General features: G+C 45.0%; 1 protein-coding gene across 1 annotated transcript; it reads right to left on the bottom strand.

Moving 5' to 3' along the window:
- Positions 1-9,630: 9,630 nt before the first annotated feature.
- On the bottom strand, positions 9,631-10,596 carry LOC144541743 (olfactory receptor 56A4-like). The gene has a single exon (XM_078286592.1). It carries the CDS (start codon positions 10,573-10,575, stop codon positions 9,631-9,633), a length of 945 nt encoding a protein of 314 aa, XP_078142718.1. The 5' UTR covers positions 10,576-10,596.
- Positions 10,597-14,296: the final 3,700 nt, after the last annotated feature.

The following is a 14,296-nucleotide window of genomic DNA, read 5'->3' as shown; positions in this document are numbered from 1 at the left end:
GTTACTACAATTACAGAGAGCTTCTTTGTCCAACATTTCAAGCAGTGGGGTCCAGAAAAGCTTAAGGAGTGCCGCTGGCTACGGTTACGTGCAGCTAATTGGCTAGACATCCCATATGTTGGCTATTTGGAGCTTGATGTCCAGGTGCTAGGCAAACGCATCCCCAAGCATGGTGTATTGGTCATTAGAGATCCACCAAATGTTACCCCCAACCCAGACATCTCTGGAGTCCTTGGCATAAATGTTATTCGTGAGTGTTATAAGGAATTGTTTTGTGAACATGGCCCTGCACTTGTTGACCTCCCTCCTGTCAAACAGGACCCCTGGCAACAGGCCCTACTGTTCTGTCATCGAGTCCAACTACAGCCTGAGTCAAATGTAGATGGCCCTGTGAGAGTGAGAGGCAAGAGGAAGATCTGTGTTCCAGGAGGCACTGTCAAAGTGGTGCCCACTACCTGCCGAAAAGCATCTACAGGCCACACCGGGTCTGCTCTCTTTGAACCCTTGGATACCGGGTTACCAAATGGCCTTCTTGCTTCCCCAGCCATGGTCAGAATGGTTAATGGTACGGCCTTCATCCCTGTCACTAACATAGGGGTCACAGATGTGATTTTACATCCCAGAGTCTAGATTGGCACTCTATGTCAGGCAGAGATTGTGAGCTTGCCGGATAGTGTCACTGAAACGGTGGCTTTTCTAAATTATTGCTCTCTGCTGTTACAACCTGCATCAGGCTAGTCAAATATTTTATCCATATTTATGATTTGTAATAAAGAGATTATTGTCGGACTAACCTGTTTTCCTTTTAGTTTCTTTGCAGCAGTTTTCCTCTTTCCCCACAGCAAATTAAATACACATTTTGTGTGTACCGAATGCACGTCTCCCGCTCTGTATGTAACCTTTTAAATCTAACATTGTGGTAAGGCCCAAGTATTTGGTTGAGTCCGTACGTCCTAGGCCATAGGTGGTACAGGACAATTCCCTATTTCTATTGGGCCCGGTCACAAATTTGGCGTTGTCGGCAGGATAGTAGCTCACAGACGTGCATCCTAGGGAAGCAGTTGGTTCATTGGTGCATAGTTTTAAGTGTTTGTGTATTTGAAAAGTGAATTCTGTATTAAGTCAAAACAGCAGCTTGGCCCCAGCAGGCGAGATACTTCGGCTTCACCTGGAAGGTTGCTACCAGGACCTATCCGCTTCTGTTGACTGTTCTTATCCAGATCTTTTCTGTCTAGTGTTTTAGAATGGAGCTACAAAATGAGTCCGAGCAGCTGGCAGGTCCCTCAAGCCCCCATAGGCGATGCATCTCCAGCCCGGAGGAGGCCCCTGTCAGGGAAAGGATGGTCTATATCCCCAGGGAAAGATCATGTCCCCTTTTCAGTGGCACTGTTGAGATGTCTGTCAGGAGCTGGATTGAGGAAGTAAAATCTATCATGCGCACACGTAGGCTATCTTCTATTGATAAGGCTTATTTCATCTATGACCATTTGATTGGTGATGCACTTGAGGAGATTAAATATAGATCTCACCAAGTGAGGGAGAACCCTGATAGTATTTTTGATATACTCCTTGCCCAGTATAGCTGCCCCATATCATTTATTTCACTAAAAGAGGCCTTTTATGCCAGAAAGCAACAGGAAGGTGAATCTTTGAGGGAGTTCTCACACGCACTGTTCTCCCTGATGGACAAGATGATTCAAAGTTGTCCAGAGAAACGCATTCCCGATGTTTGTAGAGTGTGTTTATGATGGAAATCTGAGTAGGGAGCTGAGGAGAGTTGCTCGAGAACACCCAAATTATGACCTACATGACCTTAGAGATGAGGCTATCAAGTGGGAGCGTGAGGGTAGGTCTTGGGAGGGACAAGGCAGGGGTAGAAGCTATTCAGTCCCTTCATCTTACAGCATGCAGCAGGCTAGACAGTCTACGGCTAAAAATGACACTGTAGGATCAGAGTTGGCTGAACTTAAGGAGCTTTTGAAACAACAACAAGCTCAAATTGACCAGCTGACTCAAGAACTAAGGTCAAGTCGCCCGTCAACCAGGCCCAGAACATTTCAAAACAGAGGCCCAGTCATTTGCCAGCGGTGTCAAAAACCAGGCCATTTTGCGAAGGACTGTGATAATGACAGAGTGGTCGCTCGTGAACCCAGGCATCCTGACTCGGTGGTAGTCAATCAAAATTCCCTGTCACAGCAGTCGGGAAACTAGCTCCCTCTGTTATGTTGAGCCACATTTCAGATGGGGGCATTACTGGCTCTAATGATTCCAGCAACTCTGAACCCACGCCCAATGGTGATTCCAGCAACTCTGAACCCACACACAATCTACTAGGTGTCTGCCCTAAGGTGACCATTGACATGGGGGGTGTAGAAATTTCCTGCCTTTTAGACACCGGCTCTATGGTTACTACAATTACAGAGAGCTTCTTTGTCCAACATTTCAAGCAGTGGGGTCCAGAAAAGCTTAAGGAGTGCCGCTGGCTACGGTTACGTGCAGCTAATTGGCTAGACATCCCATATGTTGGCTATTTGGAGCTTGATGTCCAGGTGCTAGGCAAACGCATCCCCAAGCATGGTGTATTGGTCATTAGAGATCCACCAAATGTTACCCCCAACCCAGACATCTCTGGAGTCCTTGGCATAAATGTTATTCGTGAGTGTTATAAGGAATTGTTTTGTGAACATGGCCCTGCACTTGTTGACCTCCCTCCTGTCAAACAGGACCCCTGGCAACAGGCCCTACTGTTCTGTCATCGAGTCCAACTACAGCCTGAGTCAAATGTAGATGGCCCTGTGAGAGTGAGAGGCAAGAGGAAGATCTGTGTTCCAGGAGGCACTGTCAAAGTGGTGCCCACTACCTGCCGAAAAGCATCTACAGGCCACACCGGGTCTGCTCTCTTTGAACCCTTGGATACCGGGTTACCAAATGGCCTTCTTGCTTCCCCAGCCATGGTCAGAATGGTTAATGGTACGGCCTTCATCCCTGTCACTAACATAGGGGTCACAGATGTGATTTTACATCCCAGAGTCTAGATTGGCACTCTATGTCAGGCAGAGATTGTGAGCTTGCCGGATAGTGTCACTGAAACGGTGGGGGAAAGAGTATCTGTGAACAAAGTAGCCACTGTAGCATCCCAGGGCGTTGCAGAGAGCCCAGTACAAGCAGCCATTAAAGCCCTTGATCTGTCTACTGTCACAGCCCAGGAGCAGGAGAGGGTGAGGTCCCTTTTATGAAATTATGAGTCTGTCTTCTCTTCCTATGATGGTGACCTGGGGTGTACGAATCTGATTTCCCATGAGATCCCTCTTCTTGACAACACGCCAGTTCGCCAGAGGTACAGGCGCATTCCCCCCTCTGAGTATGATGCTGTCAAGATGCACATCCAGCAGCTCTTGGAGAACAAAGTCATCAGGGGAAGTTGTAGTCCATTTGCCTCTCCCATTGTGATTGTCAGGAAAAAAGATTCCACCATCAGGCTGTGTGTGGACTATCGCCTCCTGAACAGCAAGACTAGGAAGGATGCTTTCCCCTTGCCTCGAATCGAGGAGTCTCTTGATGCTCTTTCCGGGGCACGCTGGTTTTCAACGCTGGATTTGGCCAGTAGATATAACCAGGTCCCAGTGGCAGAGCCTGACAAGATGAAAACTGCATTTTGCACCCCGTTTGGACTGTTCGAATTCAACAGAATGCCCTTCGGCCTTTGCAATGCTCCCAGCACATTTCAAAGGCTGATGAAGAGGATGTTTGGGGCACAGCATCACCAGTCTTTACTGTTATATCTAGATGATGTTGTTGTTTTCTCTTCCACAGTGGATGACCATCTCCAACGTCTGGGAGCTGTACTGGGGACCTTGCAGAGAGAAAATTTGAAGGCAAAGCTTGAGAAATGCTGCTTTCTGAAGACAGAGGTGAAGTACCTTGGCCACGTTATATCCAAAGATGGTGTAACTACTGACCCTGAAAAAATCTCTGCAGTTGAAAGTTGGCCTCCCCCAAACAATGTGACAGAACTCAGATCCTTTCTTGGCTTCGCCAGCTACTACTGCCGCTTTGTTCAGGGGTTTGCAAAGTTGGCTGCACCTCTCCATCGTCTAGTGGCTGAATTGCTTGGCACAAAGACCCGAAAGCCATCTAAGAAACTCCTGAAAGACGTATGGACTGAACAGTGTGAGAGCAGCTTTCAAGGTCTAAAAGCTAGGTTGGTGTCAGCACCTATGCTAGCATATGCTGATTTTTCCACTTCTGTTCATCCTTGAGGTCGATGCAAGCCACTGGGGGCTGGGCGCCGTGCTTTCCCAACAACAGGATGGTAAAGTACGGGCTATTGCCTATGCTAGTAGAGGCCTAAAACCAACAGAACGTAACATGTCAAACTACAGCTCCATGAAGCTTGAGTTTTTGGCCTTGAAATGGGCCATGACTGAAAAATTCAGAGAATACCTTTTGGGCCACAAATGTGTGGTCTTCACAGACAATAACCCTCTTAGCCATCTGTTCACAGCAAAACTTGGTGCGGTGGAACAGCACTGGGGAGTTGAACTATCTACATTTGACTTCTCAATCAAGTATCGTCCAGGGCGTACCAATGGCAATGCTGATGCACTCTCCCGGCAACATCAACCCCCAGTCTCCACGGCTCCGATTGAATTGTTACTACCAGGCACGGCCCTCCCTGACACACTGCCACAGGCTGATGTCTTGCTGCCTCAACAGGTAACACAATATGTTATCTCTGTATTGCCTTCACATTCTCCGGCTGACCTTGCTGGGTTACAGAGAGCTGACCCCACTCTCAGTGTATTCTTTAGATTTTGGCAGAGGAAGAAGGAGCCTAACCGCGCTGAAAGGACAGGCCTGACGGCACCCGTTTTGGAAATGCTATGCCAGTGGAAGAAACTGGTGAAGGATGAGGGGATCCTCTACCGCTAGCTGACCCGGTCAGATGGTGGGAAAGCAATACACCAACTGGTGTTACCAGAAAGCCTGAAAGGTGAGGTCTTGAAGCAATTCCATAATGACCATGGCCATCAGGGAATGGAGAGGACCCTTGAATTGGTACGACAACGATGTTATTGGCCTCGCATGTACAAAGAGATTCAGAACTGGTGTCAACAGTGCGAACGCTGCTCACTGGCCAAAGCAGTGTACCCCAAACCGAAGACAACCATGGGCCACCTGCTGGCTTCCAGGCCCAATCAAATCCTGGCTATAGACTTTACATGCCTTGAACCGTCTGTTGATGGCCGTGAACTTGTATTGATTCTAACGGATGTGTTCTCCAAATATACCCAGGCCATTGCTACCAAAGATCAGAAGGCAACTACTGTGGCCCGCGTATTGGTCCAAGAGTAGTTTTATCGGTTTGGAGTTCCAGCCAGGATCCATTCAAATCAAGGGAGAAGCTTTGAGGGAGCCTTGATCCAACAACTGTGCCAGCTGTATGGCGTGCAAAAGACCCGCACTACCCCATATCATCCACAAGGTAATGGGCAATGCGAGCGCTTTAACCGGACATTGCATGACCTATTGAGAACCTTGCCTCCAGAGAAAAAGAGAAACTGGCCTAACTATCTGCAGCAGCTCACCTTTGCCTATAACACCACTGTCCATCAAGCTACAGGCGGGCTGCCTTACTTCCTCATGTTTGGCCAAGAGCCCCAGCTGCCGATTGACTTCCTGTTGGGAAGAGTGCAGGAGCCAGTGGAGGGTCCTGTTCACAGCTGGATACAAGACCAAACGCCTGCAAGTTGCCTATGAGGGAGCAAGGGAGCGGATACAAGCAGCAGCAGATAAACGGGCAGACCGGCAGCAACCACGTGCCTCAGACACATTGAAAGTGAACCAGCTTGTGTACCTCCGGTACCATAGTATAAAGGGCCGGAACAAAATCCAATATCTGTGGAATCCAACGCCGTACCAAATCCTTAAAGTCCCTAAGGGCACTGGCTCAGTGTATACAGTGGCACCTCTTGACCATCCACAACACACAAAACATGTTAACAGACAATTGCTAAAGCCCATCCCTAGTAATCTTTGTGACAAACTTCTTCACAGTGATGTCCAGGGGACCGGCGACCCCCCAGAGACTATACCAGAAAGGCATGATGTGGGAGATCTGTACGTGTGGAAACGAACTGAGTCATCAGAGGGAGGTAACACTCATCACTCTCCACCTAAGACACTACAACCTGTTCAGCTGGCAGAGCAACCTAGTTTGTCTAGTAGGTCACACCCTCAAAACCTGCCTGTACTGGAATGACCCCCCCCCCCCAGAATGGATTCTGATTCCCCCCCTCCCCAAGCCCATTGTTCTGCAATCCCTCGAAGAATAGCACGTTCTACTGCTGGCCAACATTCAAATGCCCATCGGTTACCACAGACAACAGTCACAAGATTAGCCTGTAGTAATAGTTCAGTAACAACAACTATTCATAGACCCTGGCTCTGATGTGTCCATCGACGGGACGCCGATGCAAAAACCAGGAGGTAGATTGTGATGGCTGCTAGGTAGAGGGCACCGCCTTTAGTAGGCGGGCCATTGGAACTGATTAGCAGTCCATTCTCCTCATAAGGACAGGTGTGTCAGTCAGCCTTCTTTTGTTTTGAGCCTGACAAAAGTTTGGTGTGTAGGGTACTTCTCCTTCTTCTGCAATACAGCTGATGCAGATTTTAGGGTGGCTTTGTCCCTCGGTGAGTCCTGTGTGGCCTGTGCTGTAGCCCAGTGGTTATGAGGTGTGTTCCTATATGGTGAGGATTCAGACTGGTCCCGTGCTGTAGGCCTTCGACAGACGTTCCAGGCAGCGATAGGCCAGTCACCCTTTCCTGTGTCACACCAAGCATAGCCTACGCTCCATGCAGGATCCAGTGCCAGGCTGCTGTTTTGCCTAGTGTTGTTTGCCTGGTGATGTTTTGCCTAGTGTTGTTTTGTCTAGTGTTGTTTTGCCTAGTGTTGTTTGCCTAGTGTTGTTTTGCCTAATGTGACTTGGTCCAGTAACTTATTTGATCAAGTGTTTTATTTGAACTGTTTTATCTGAATAGCATTGGAAATTATATGTTCTTATACTGTGTATGAGACCATTCCTGCGTTAGTGCTGGAGTTTCATACTGTTGAAGACTGTTTGTATGTAAAAATAAGCTTGTCCATGAACCAACTATTTCATAATGTACTAGACCTTTCATTTGTATATCTTTCGTTCTTTTGAGCAGAGGGACCGCGCTGCGGGGAGTAGACTGGGTCCTAATTTGTGTTCACTGCATGCGGTGTGGTAAGCTTTCGGTATGGTGAGCTTTAAAGTTTGCAGTTAACCCTCTTCACCTAGCGTTCATTGGATCTGCCTTATACTAGTGTGTATTGTGCACGTGGTGTGTTGTTATTGGGGTTGTAGTATCTCCCTGCAGTACGTGCCCTTGTCTCACTCTGCCCCCTAGTGGTGGCTTTTCTAAATTATTGCTCTCTGCTGTTACAACCTGCATCAGGCTAGTCAAATATTTTATGCATATTTATGATTTGTAATAAAGAGATTATTGTCGGACTAACCTGTTTTCCTTTTAGTTTCTTTGCAGCAGTTTTCCTCTTTCCCCACAGCAAATTAAATACACATTTTGTGTGTACCGAATGCACGTCTCCCGCTCTGTCTGTAACCTTTTAAATCTAACATTGTGGTAAGGCCCAAGTATTTGGTTGAGTCCGTACGTCCTAGGCCATAGGTGGTACCGGACAATTCCCTATTTCTACTGGGCCCGGTCACATTAGCTATTAGCCTTTATGCACGGTTTGATCTTGGGGGCATCCGTAGTCCACCAGCTTTGCTGTGGTTTATTTACAAATGTGTTGCGGTTTCTGTCACCAAATTGCTTAGTGCAGCTTTAAGGAGATACAAATTCAGCCATTTTTGCGCCCCATATGAGATGATTTGGAATTTTGTTGCAGATATGCTTGATTATCTCTGCTGAACATGTGTAACAAGTTTTGTATTGATCCAAAAAACGCTCAGCGAGTTACGGTTGGTTTCGTGTCCGGTCACGCCCTTCTGAAGTTCATTTGCTGCTGGCAAATTGTTTATCCGATTTTCCGATGTTACAAAGTGTATCTCACTGCCCTTTGGCTGTATACCACGTTTGGCAGTGATAGGTCAAAAAGTGAAAAAGCCTTACGGAAAAAAACTTTGTTTCGCAATATTCAAAATGGTGGAAAATTGTCATGCTGGATTTCGGTGGTCCCGAGGCAGATTAATAAAGCTAGGACAAGTGGGTCATTTTACCAAGTTTGGTGTAAATCAGACATAAAGGTATACTGAGCAGGATTTCCCCCCTTGAAATAGCATAAACTCAACCAAAAATGATCCTACTCAATCATTACTTATGGCCCATTGGTAGTCTGTGACAGTGTGTGTGTTGACCTTTTGGCAGCAGGTGTGTCCTGCAACCAAAACCATTGCTGAATCGTTTTATATCTAAAAGCCACGCTGGCTATGGTAGCGGTCCAAAACTCTAAAACAGAGCAACTGGTCAGAGCTAGTGTGTATCATGAGCTAGCAGCTAGCTATCGTTAGTGTTGCTTCGTTGTAGTAGAAAAGCTGATAGCTAAGCTAACCGGCACCTACCTTTCCAACAGAAAACTTTCCAGTCCACGTCACTCTTCATCCCCATCCTCTCCTTCAATACACTCCAACAGGTGAAAGCCAACCACAGATTCACTGGGGTTCACTGGAACGAGCCTTGTCTGCTTGGCGTTTTGCCTCACTGTACTTTTTTACTGGTTTTTACCGTTCTGGCAACCGCAGGGAGGAGGGGTCAACTTTGAAAGTTGTGTTTACAAGTCACAAGCAGCAAAATCCTACTTAGCATGCCTTTAAGTTCTGAGAGAAAATATCACTACAGCGCCCCCTTTTGGCCGATTTGCATCACATTTGTTATGCATGTTTGAAATGCCTTTCCAGACAATATGCCCAAGTTTGGAACTAATTGCCCAAATGCACTTTTATTTATAAGCTATTACATGGTTATTACATCATAGGCCACGCCTAATAATGATAATAAATGATAATAATAAATCATCCACAAAATCTTATGGATGATTTACGTGCTTGAACCACTAATAATCATCCTCACTATATTTGTGAGGCACTTCAAACAAAAAGACAAGAAATAAAACAAACTGTGAGTCGGCTTGAACGTCCACTCCTGCAACCACTAGGAACATCATCTAATTGAAACCAAAAAGACAGCTGACTAAAGCCAACTCATGAAAATTAAGAAAATGTATCAACAGGCCTACTGCTATAGCCAAATGAGAGCAATAACAAGTCACCAGTTAAAAACAAGTTTATAAAACTTTGTTATATCTCAAAAGAATACAGTTTTACTATGTACATTTGTACCTTCATCTCTGAATACAAATTTCTTTTAATCTCTATAGACACATGATTGTATGAACATGCAAATACAATACAGATGAATGTAATAGAGTTCTACCACATGAATCATAAGGAGTTGCAAACCTTTGCACACCTTTTCTAAAAACTAAGAAAAATATTTGAAATCATAAAACTATAAAAAGGATATTTATGTGAAAATTGATCTCTGATGATTTAGTAATGTAATTACAAAAACCCACTTGTCTTCAAATTAAAATGATGGCAAAACCTTTCTGGACTGGAATACATTTGACAAGAATTTGCGGATCTCTTTTGACTGCACCCCATAAATAATGGGGTTCAGGCTGCCAGGGATGATATGAAACAGAATGGAAGAGAGTTTCCTATAGTCTGAGTACAGGGGGAAGCGATGCAGGATGATGATGAGCATTCCACATGAAGACATAATCAGGTATACAAACAGATGGGTGCTACATGTCTTTAGAGCTTTACTGTTCAAAGACTTGTTCTTACTTGTCAGGCAGACAGTTGTGATTTTAGCATAAGTGAGAACCATACTGCCTATAGAAGCTGTGAACAGGACCACAGTGAAAGTGAAGCCATAGACGTTATTGATAAAGACACTCTCACAGGAGAGTTTAAACAACGAGGCATTGTCACAGTAAGGGTTTGCGATCAGAGTCCTGCATCTCTTCAGCCGTATGGTCAGGCCAAGGAGAATAGCCACCAAAACAAAGGCCACCCCCCAGGCAGAAACAGTTAATTTTAGCACCATTTTGTCACTCATGATTGTAGTGTAGCGCAAGGGATTGCAGATTGCCACATACCTGTCAAAGGCCATGATCATGAGTACTGTGTGAGAGGTGGTACCGAACATGTGAGAGGTGAAGGCTTGAACCACACACTCATAATAGCTGATGAAGCGTTCAGAGGGAGGCACCAATATGTCTGTAAGCAGCCGGGGCACCATGATAGAGTTTCCAACGATATCATTGAGTGGCAGATTGCAAAAAAGGAGATACATAGGCTGGTGAAGGCTCTTGTCAATGCACACCAGGACTACAATGCCTACATTGGCAAACATAATAAATAGATAGGAAAAAAAGAATAATAGAAAGACAGGGTACATGGAAACCTCCGTGACCTTTATGCCCTCCAGCTGGAGTGTGAAGCTGTTGTAGGTGTAGTTTTCCATCAACCTGAAATAAGATGCAGGGGACACACAAGAGGGGAAATTGTTATGTCACATATGAAGTTTAGGCAATCTAGATATCAGATATACTGATATGCTGTATGACAATGTAGCTCCTGCAACAATATGTATATATATATATATATATCCTGTATCAACATTTAGTGGACAAGGTAGTTCAGGAAACAATTTGCAAAGATCAATAAAAACTGATAGAGCTGATTGTTTCAGGTCTGGTGTTACTAAGAAAATCAAAGCTCTGATTTGGGTGTTGCATTTTTCCCTTCTACTTTCAAAATAACGAAACAAGTGAAATTTTTAAAAATTTACTTAGTTATCATTCCAAGAGCAGTATTAATAGGATGACTGACTGTAGAATGAATCTCTGTGTTTCGTTTTGCGTTGGATTGTACTGTTACTTTATGTTAACACTTAATTTAGAAATATAAAAAAAATGTTATATAAATATGAAATGGTTATAATACCTGCTGTCTTTCTCTAGTTGTTCCTGCAGTCATCTAGTATTTACCAGTCGAACTTCAGCAAGAAGTAAAACCTCAACGTCTGTCACAGTTTTTATAAAAATGATTTTATTGTCTGGGGAAATAATTGTCTTAACCTCAGACAATGTGTGATGCAACATCAAGTCATCAAATCCATGGAAACTGTCAATAGGCTCTCCAGGTTGGAGCAAATGAAACATACAGTGTCTTTTTTGCCTGGTGTCAAGAAACCAACCCACTTTAAAGTGAATAGGGTAGATGTCATATGCCATGGTTGTGCATAGACTTCCTTTAATACACAATAAGTTGAAGTTGGTGTAATTCCACATCTCTATACATCGATTTTTATAAAAAACAAAAGTTGATTAAAAATATTCACACAATAGTTCAAAAATATTGCTGATTCCATCTGCAAAAGGTTTTAAAGGAGGGTGACACCAAGAGGGTTAACAGACATAAACAGCCTGGATTGTGCGTATACAACATGGGGTGAAACCGAGAGACACAAAGTAGGCAGCTTCCTGAAATTGTTAAGATACCGTTCATGCCTATTCCTTGCTTGGTGCCTGGTTGTGCGACCAGATCACAACCCAATGGTAACTCAATAACTTTACATACTTACCTAATGCCGAGCACAAACTGCGCGGCAGTCGATTAGTTAGTTACGCATTGTAGCTCTAGTTCTGTGATCACAGGCTGAGCCCTCTAGTGGGGCTCTATTGGCTTGACCACTCATCTGGTCGCCTCAGTGCACTGAAATTTGCATGCACGCACGCAGCCAATAAGGATGAGCCTGTTCAACTCTATGAAGCCTTTTTCTATAAATGGCTCATCATCCACAAAATCTTCAGCGACTCGTGGAGCGGCAGGGTGACTCGTTAGAGGGCTTCACCTGTGATCATAGAACAATGCGTTCTGTTTCACACAGGCTTTGAGACACGTTGAGACTCCAGCACAACAGGTCTCTCACCCAGGGTCTCGTGTTCCAGTGCTAAGCATCAAGCCCGAGAAAGACCCAGACACATCCAACAGATAAAACCTGATGAATGGACAGGCCGTCAACCGCTGTACAGATCTCCTCCAACCCACTATGCCACTAAAAAGGGCTGTGGACGCTGCTACACTGCGTGTAGAGTGCAGAGTGGCAGTGGGAGGATCTCTGCCTGCCAACACAGAAGCTTGTGAAACGCCATCACAGAGCCAGTGTGCGAGTCTCTGTTTCGACAGGGGCTCGCCAGCCACTCCATCCACATAGCACACAAACAACCCCTCATGACAAGAGAAGATTGCTGATACATACACTTTGATAGTAGAAAGCGCCAGTCCCCTCTCCAGGTGCTGGAGAAAAGAGAGAATAGATCCAGTTCAGTGGATCAACGTCTCTCTTCCCACACACACCACTTTTGAAAACCCAGCCGTTTTGCTTTGTAGTTAGCGATGGTGGATTGCACTCGCGCGCCCTGGATGGTCTGCACTCCCTGTGCAGACAAGCCAGCATGCATAAATCTGTCCCTCTCAGGAACCAAACCCTCGCACCTATCGCTCCCTTTGCCTGCGACAGAGCACCCCAAAACTGGGGAACTGTCCTGGGCGGAGCCGCCAGTAGCTGTGTCATCTCTGCGTACCACAGCGCCGTCATGCGGTCCGGGGATACCAGTATGACAGACAGCCTCTCTGTCGTATCGTCACCAGTAAGGGAGGAATGAGACAGAAGAAGGAAGGCATAAAGCAGCCTTCTTGGCCATGGTGGGTGTGCAAATGCATCCACCCCCAGGGGTAGATTGTCTCTGTGAAGCAGAGAGAACCATAGCGGACAGTGGGAGTTTTGCCTTGAGGCAAAAAGATCCACTTCCGCCCTCCCGAAGAGGGACCAAATCTGGTCCATTAAATTTCAACAATGGCATTAGCAGATACAGCCTTTGTGGCGCTCCCTATTGATTGATTTCAAAATGCCATTGTAGATATGTTTGTTGTTTCTTGTGAACAAGTTCACCAAGTTTTGTGTTGATTGCATCAATGGTCTTTGAGTTATGGCCAGTTTTGTGTTAGGCCACGGCCATTGCGAAGTTCATTCACTCATGGCCGCCATATTGGTTGTCAGATTTTTCTGGAAAATGGTTACAAAGTGTATCTCAAGGCCCTGTAAATATGTACCAAGTTTGGTGTTGATAGGTGAAAAACTGAAAAAGCCTTACGGAAAAAACAGTTTTTCAAATTCTGCAAATTAACAAAAAATCGATATAGGTGGACTTTGGTGGTCCAATTGGTAAATTTTTAGAGCGCTCTCAGGATAATATGTGTGCCCAGTTTCACGTCAATCGGACTCACAGTGTGCCTTTCAAATGCTTAAATTTTAGACCTTGAATTATTGCACCCCTTCAGAGTGATGTTGACATTTATTGTTAGAGCAGCACTTGAAGACCATTTCCAATCACTGTACCAAATTTCAAGTTTGTACCATATAGCATCTCACGGTAAATTGCAACACGGAAGAAGGAAAATAATAATAACAAAAATAAATCAGTAGCGGTTCAGCACTACGTGGTTCAGCACTACATGCTTGAACCACTAATAATAAATATAGCCACAGGCGTCAATTGCCTGCTTCAAGCACTCATGGCATTTTACACCAATTTCAGCTATATTTTGTATATTTTGTACATCCACATGCAACGACCACAGCCAAACTTGACATTTTGACTAACACTTGCATCTAGAGCATGCATCCATTTACCAGTTAAACCTGCAATTAGCGATTTCAGACCCTATAACCAATCCCGAAACTAACGTGTGCTATGTGGAGATTTCCTTGAGAAGTAATGATATAAACAAATAGCCACAAACGTGGGCCAGCTGTGTTGCTGTTTTCACCTCTTTTCTAAAGCTTGTTGTCAAAACTCGGACCGACTCAAAGCTCCTCCCGGTCCATTCAGTAGCTTTTCATTTTTTTAAAACTAGCTCGTCTCCTCCCTCGTTGTTTAAAAGCGGCGCTCACCCCCTCCCATCCCTGAAAAAAATTCTTATAATGGCGGAATTGATAAAGCAAGCGAGTAAACTTGTTAAACTAGTAAACTTGCTACCTACCTCTTCACTTGTCATTGTTGGACATACGTAACCTTCAGGTGGAGAAAAATATGGCAAAGCGAGACTGGTAACCGGTGACACTTCTCAGCAGGTACCTTTAGCTTAGCTATTAGCCTTTATGCACGGTTTGATCTTGG

The sequence above is a fragment of the Centroberyx gerrardi genome, chromosome 11 (assembly GCF_048128805.1).
Source record: "Centroberyx gerrardi isolate f3 chromosome 11, fCenGer3.hap1.cur.20231027, whole genome shotgun sequence".
NCBI classification, from domain to species: Eukaryota; Metazoa; Chordata; class Actinopteri; order Beryciformes; family Berycidae; genus Centroberyx; species Centroberyx gerrardi.
This window is presented reverse-complemented; position numbering and strand designations above follow the sequence as displayed.

Bases quoted from the DNA above. Each gene is read 5' to 3' on its own strand.
- LOC144541743 (XM_078286592.1), bottom strand. From the start codon at position 10,575: ATGGAAAACTACACCTACAACAGCTTCACACTCCAGCTGGAGGGCATA.